Source organism: Papilio machaon, chromosome 7, assembly GCF_912999745.1.
Source record: "Papilio machaon chromosome 7, ilPapMach1.1, whole genome shotgun sequence".
Classification (NCBI taxonomy): Eukaryota; Metazoa; Arthropoda; class Insecta; order Lepidoptera; family Papilionidae; genus Papilio; species Papilio machaon.
This window is the reverse complement of record NC_059992.1, coordinates 7757114-7764054: the sequence shown is the minus strand read 5'-3', so window position 1 is coordinate 7764054 and position 6941 is coordinate 7757114. Positions and strand designations below refer to the sequence as shown.

Sequence of the window (6941 nt, the reverse complement as noted above, 5' to 3'; positions counted from 1 at the left end):
TCAACTTTTCTGTCTGCAATAGTTCTTCGAAATGTTCCTATAAAGATTTTCTCAAGTCGATTGAATAAATAACGAACAGGGAAAAATTATACCAAAAAAATAATAATTACAAATGTTTAAATTTTTACACTGATCAAGCCAGTATTAATACAGTTTACAAACAGAAATGTAAGATTTGTGAACATAAAGTCGAACCAACCATAAAAAAACTCACACAGTATTGGTGTTTAGAAGCTATGCATACTTATGAATTACAAAGGAAATTAATATATTTTTAATAATGAATAACTTACATGCAAAATAGTCTATTAACAAATACTTAATCTAAAAAAATTTTGACTAAACCAACAGTGGTAGAAGATATGTATTTTATTTTTCAACTGAAACACATATTGTTCGTCAAATAGTTTTTAAGCGCCATCTATGAACATGATGTGAAAAATTTAATTGTCTATGATCATGGAAAAAGCGCAAAGTTTGTTTTTAAGTCAATTTACATTTATTAAAATTTAAGTCATATAGAGGATTGTGCTTATTTTCGACATGTGTCGTAAAATTATACATTATTTTGTAGGTAACTGACACATTTTGTATGGGAATCGTTTACGAAACATAGGAAAAATATTCCTTAGCATATTAAAAACTTAATACATGTTGTTTAACTATTACAAACTGAACGGATACATATTAATCCTAACAGACATAGTTAAGTACGCTATCGACAACAATCTGGTAAACAATAAATACATTGATCGCTTTGAGATCACCTTCAAATACCATCTAATCTTTAATCTCTAATTAATCCAAACAAAAATGACAGAGTGCAACTGATAATGGCCTCAAATTGACCTATTTCTCATTTACACATATGGTAACATAAGCTACTATGAAAAATTAAGATATACCTATCCCGTCTGTATAATTAAATAAATAGAAAACAAAAAAACCTAACCCAGTTAGTTCTTTGCATAAGCTTTGGGTGATAAAATACGTCTCTTATTTTACAATATGACACTTTACTCTTTGATAGTTATATATTTCAAAATCGCCTTTAAAAACAACATTTATACCAGCTCTTTGGAGTTCGCAAATCGCTATTGTTTTTAAACGCATTCAACTTACGCTTAAAGTGACTAAAAACTTATAAACTTTTAAAAATTAATTATTATATTAATAAATGAATTTGGGGAATACTTTGGAAACGATAAATCCTTTGACACAAACCTTAACCTTTATACTTATTACATAACAACTGTGCACGTGGACTCGCGTTTTCGAACGAAACGGACTTATGAGCTAGCGTCAGTTCGCGTGCACCGGATACATCACAACAAACGTTCAAAAACTTACAACCTCTTTGCATAGTTTATATTTTTTGTTATCTCTTTTTATAAATTCACTAGGAACAAGTTCTGGAATATTCTAGTACGGTCTCGATAGTTCTTTAGAACGTTTCAATTGAACTTTAAGTCTCTTTGTACCTATTTGGAAGCCGTTCATGGCTTGTATGGCGGCCTGCGCGGAGGCGGCGTTGTCATACGAGACGAACCCGAAGCACTTTGAAAGGTTGGTCTGCTTGTCTATGAACACTTTGGCCGATATCACGTGGCCGAAGGGCAGGAACGTGGACGCCAGGTCCGTGTCGGTGAACTCTTGCGGCAGGTGATAGATGAACAGGTTACCACCTTCTGGACCTAAGACATATAAAGTATAGATTTATTAATACACACCAAGTAACTCCTAACCTACAATTCCAAAACTCATTATAACAGCTGTTCATTCTGATGACTATCCTACCCATAAAAATCCACAGCAACCGAATTAGTTACACAAGATTTTCTGGTCTAATGTTGTACATAGGTTAGATTGAAAAGGGAAACTGCAGGTGTAAGGGATTGGAAGTTGATTCTTTGCTACATCACGGCTGTCATGATCCGATAATATTATGGACGGTTCGTTTTATGCTTGCGTGTGTGGGATACTGGGCGTTGGTGAGGATGGGGAAGGGTTATGGGCGTCTTACCTTCGACTTGCTTACCGGCAGCGGCGGCGGCGGCCGAGCCGAGCACGGAGCCGAGCGGCGCGGCCGCGAACGCTGACCCGAACTGCGCCGCGTACGCTGAGCTCAGCGGCTCCGCCGTCGACCCTGGGTAAAATTACACATATATAAATAGTACTCTCACATATGAAAACACGCCTAACATGCCCTACTAGGATTTCCATGGGTTTTAGTGACATTAGTTTAAATGATATTTGATGTTATAGTATTAATCGAAAAAGTGTCTGTCCATCTTGACTTATTAAGGCGTACGTTATTAAAGTTCTCGTCATTCCAAAATACAACGAGTCTGTTACTAAAATGCTTCTAATTGTTTTATTAATTCCATCGGTTCTAATTAAAGAGAAGTCAATTGTTGTATTTTGTACTTTGAACGAAATAATAATGAATCTGAACTTCAAGTAGGTAAATTCCGACATCGTGAATTATTGCCACTGTGAATGTCGACAAGTTTAGTGTTTTTTTCCGTTAATTGTGTTAATTTTTTTAACTATAGGAAAAACATTGTTTTGTCTAGTCGGAAAACATAACTAAAATGATGAATGAACGCATTTTTGGCATCAGGATGGTTAACAATGCAACTATCAAATCTTACACAATTCGCTTTTTTGTGAGTTAAATAATTCCTATAAGCGCAAAACTTGAAACATAACTGCTTATATTTTTTCATAACCCTGATATTTTATAAATAAATGCGGATGCGTATACGTATATCTAACTTATTACAGGGCGCTAACTATGTCTATTTTAAAAATTGTGTCTTCAATTCATTACAAAAGAACAATTTTTTACATTTAAAATACCCTCTGGAATTGATTATTTTCAATATTATCTTCACTTTTTTTGGGGGAGGGGGATACAGTGTCTCCATTGAGTCCGTTTAATAATTTTAAAAATACATATAGATTTGCTTTCCAAGACTTAATAAAACAAACGAAAGTTGAAAAAGAATGTGAGCAGAGAGAGTCTTTTTAAATATTCTCAACATCTCGCTTGCTGTGAAATTAATCGCAAATTGTGTGTAGAAAAACCTAACAACAATATAGTCAACGCCACGCAAATCCGGGGAACATTGCTTTATTAATTCTGTGCGAGAATCCCGTGCGTGATTTTAATACGTAAACAAGTAAAAGCCGTCGTTTGCGAAAGACGAAAATATTTCAAAACCAAAATGTAAAAAACAATGTATCTTGTTTGTTTTTTTCTTTTACTTTTTAATATTTAAATAAACAAATCACTAACAAATTTAAGAAACTAGATATCTCAAATTGTATTATTATTTTAAATTGTTATTGATCATCAAAGGCATGTAAAAGTAGCTGGAAATAATTTACACATGTAAAATATTGATGGTTCATTTGTTAAACAAAAAATATCGTAAACACAAAATTCAACGTAACCACAGAGTTAACAAGGAAAACAGATAATAAAAGTTTCAAACACACAATTTTTTTCTCATTAATTATATTACATTAGCAACATCATGCACATATAAATAAACGTAGGCATTTGTTAATAATTTTAATAATTATTAGATAATAATTTCAAATCTCGATGTATTATATTTATTATACAAAAACATGCCAAACGTATTGCAATTAAGACTATTACGTACAAAACGTTATGTACAAAACAACAAAAACAAAACAATAAATCGAAAAATTGACTGCATAAAAATATATCTATCCATTAATTCTACTGCATTTAGCAAACAGAAAGTAAACACACAAGTTAGTTAAATCAGAACGAAGTATCTTTGACATACATTGACCTCGATGAAAGCCTAATGTCGAAGACCTAATCAAGCGATCGCCAATTCTACGTCATTGCAAACAGAAATCAAACCAAGCCTTACCAAGCCTTCTAGTGCAATAAATGACGAACATAACACTTCTTTTTAACATTAGCGACATTTGAAAAAGGGTCTGTAGTTTTATCATAAAAATTTTAAGGTACTTTTGTGATCGTCATTTATTACAAAAGTATATAACCACAGACAAAATCATTCCTGGTATATAAATAGCAACACACGTTCGATTTCATTTTTGTTTACCTGTGATGTTAGTCTTCCCGAGAAGACCTGAAGTGTGAAAAAGTTTCATCGTTAATTATCAGGATTTTTTTTATTTCTCAATAACGTATTAAAGTCCAACCTGAAATAGGAAAGTTTGCGGACAAAAAGGATCAACATGGTTTTTCCCCTCTCATGGCTTAAGTTACATTTTGGGGTTGCTACATTCCAATTAGAGATTTGGACGGGTCTGGCAATTAGAGTGGAATTTATGGAGCTTAATTGTCTTCGTGGAGGGCGAATTTTAGAGAAGGGATAATTGCGGAAAAAACGTCAATCTATTCGCCAGATTCATAGTCATGTATGGAAATATCCGAGCTTTGGTAATTTTATTTGTTTTGAATTTGCTCGCAGAAATATTTTCATCGTTTTCATTAATATATTTTATTTTAAAGTATGTTTTACTTATGTTCAAAAGGAAACATTTATTTGTTTATATAAAAATAATGACATGTGCAAAAGCCTAATTACCTCGAGGGACTTAAAACATAAACAAAATCCATTATTGTGCCCTAGTAATCTTATATTTATTTAAATATTTGCTTTGTTAGTGTAAAAATAATTCGGAATTCTTCACTTGTAACATTTTATTACTAACTAATCTAAATTTAAAATTTAAATTTGTGACTGGCAACATTAAATAAAAAGGCACACTCACACAACTGCGGCGGTGCGGGTTGTGGCGCGGCGGCGGGCGCGATGGGCGCCGCTTGCGTCACCACAGGCTGCGTCATCGCAGCCAGCGCGGCCAGATTCTGCACCGACACTGGCGCCAGAAGTCCACCCAGCTGCTCGCCCACGCCGCCTACACCGCCCACTGTGCCCCCGCTCAGCCCTGCGCCATTGAAACCGATATCCTGATAGTTAACACCTACGAGGAACAGGATGGTAGCGTCAGCAAACAAAACAAAACAAGCATTAACAAAAAGGTTTCAAATAATAAAATAACAGGTTGCATTAAATACACAGGTGAAAAAAATAAAAAGCAAATGCTAAGCAGAAATCTAAGTCTACACCAATCTAATACTGGCCGAAATACTATATTTACATTACAAAACATTACTTCAATAATGAACTTTAACCGGCACTACTAAAAAGTAGGACCAGGATGTGCAAGCCCAAGTCAGTCTGTATAAAAGCGTTTAAACTATAAAATCTCATCAGTCCTGAAAAATTCTATTCACGCAGAAAATCAAACAATGTACATAACATTAGAATTAGAATGGGTTCAGTTGAACAATTGCTTCAATTTACCTATTGTACTGCGGCCCAAGTTGTCATTAAGGTTAATTATCCAGTAAGGGCAAATCGTTTAATTATTCCCGCAGTAGCATGACCTTGCTAATACCAGAACTCTTTTTATCATTAAAGTACAGTGTTATTCGTATATATAAATATACTCGTATAAACGAGTAGAACAACACAAGTTGCTTACATGATGTTAATTGGTAAATATTGGCAACAAACATTTAATACTATAAGATGGTCTTTAAACACAACATTAACACTCCAAAGAAATCAAGAACTTTATCTTTTTAGTACAAATTGAAAAATAGGATCTACAGTAAACTTCTAGCGAGATTTGACTGCGTTTACTTATCTGCAATTTTCTCATTGGATTCTTCCCCAATGAGAAAAACTAGCAGTTATACTCCTTACCTTGTAGCAGCGTGGAGCCCTGACCCTGCAACAACTGTTGCTGCAATCCAACCGCCTGCAGTTGCTGCAGCAGCTGCAGTTGCGTGGCGGGTGACAGCGCCGCCTCAGACGCGAGATACGCCGCGGGGCTGACCGGTGTCGTCAGACTCCACAGGCTCGCCTGCATTGCGTGTAATTTCTTCTGTTCTTTCTCCTTCTGAGTGTCCGCAAACTTGACGACAAGCGGTGCTGAACATCCCTCCATCGTTTGACTGTGGTGTAGAGCCTGGAAACATTTTTGTTAATATATTTAGATGTTAACAAGTGTGGATCCTAATTAAGACTGTCAAAAATATAGAAAAAGGGCATTAAATGAGCAGCTGGTGGGTCGCCTGAGCTTCGATGTTCATTGACATCTATTCCACCAGTGCAATGCAACAGAAAGCCAAATGCGTTGTCGGATTTTCTTGAAGGTCTTTCTCGTATTAAGTAGTAATTGCTCGGAAATATAATGTCAAACAAAGTAGTCAAAATATATAGGATCTAGCATTTGTAAAATATATTTTGTGTTTAAATATAACATTTCTAGTAAACAGATAATACCTACGATCCAATAGTTAATACTCGTAGGTCACAGTGAAAAATTATTTCAAACTATTTCATGTTATTAATTTTGAAACACAATATTAATTTTGTACAGCTATTCGAATGAATAAGTGGCCGATATTGCAATATTTTGCTGCATAAAAAATTTATACAATTAATTATACACCGCGGAATTTAATAAATCTTAATTCGCATTCACTACGTGCCGGGGAATTAATTATCGAATGAAAATATATGATATTCCATTAATTAGCACGACGAAGTTATCGGGGTTTTATTGATGAGTTCATTTAATTTATACATAGGAATAAAATGTAGTAAAACAAATTAAAAAAACCTTATCTTTACGCTCAAGACCTTTATTTTATTTTCCAAACAAACCCAAATCAATCAAAATCTACTTCACGTAAGTTGCTACTCTTGTAAATTAAAATTCGCTTAATAAGAATGATTCTGTACACATTAATCTATTAGAGGATTAATAAACAAATTCTTAAGTGTTGGTTAGTTATGTAAATTAATTTAGACAAGTTTAAATCTGGGATTGTAATCTGTACGTCAGACATT

General features: G+C 34.1%; 1 protein-coding gene across 8 annotated transcripts in view; it reads right to left on the bottom strand.

The window, feature by feature from the left end:
- Positions 1-404: 404 nt before the first annotated feature.
- The window catches only part of LOC106719498 (CUGBP Elav-like family member 1), a 290801-nt gene continuing 284264 nt past the window's right edge, over positions 405-6941 (bottom strand). For 2 of the 8 annotated variants that reach the window (XM_014513849.2, XM_014513848.2), the window contains exons 9-13: positions 5790-6054; positions 4789-5001; positions 4113-4139; positions 2024-2146; positions 405-1694 (exon numbers count right to left, since the gene is read on the bottom strand). In XM_014513849.2, the coding sequence (XP_014369335.1) occupies positions 1423-1694; positions 2024-2146; positions 4113-4139; positions 4789-5001; positions 5790-6054 (900 nt within the window). In that variant the 3' untranslated portion in view covers positions 405-1422. The remainder of the gene's footprint in view (positions 1695-2023; positions 2147-4112; positions 4140-4788; positions 5002-5789; positions 6055-6941) is intronic. The other 6 variants (XM_045678509.1, XM_045678510.1, XM_014513845.2 and 3 more) reach the window with 6 other exon arrangements.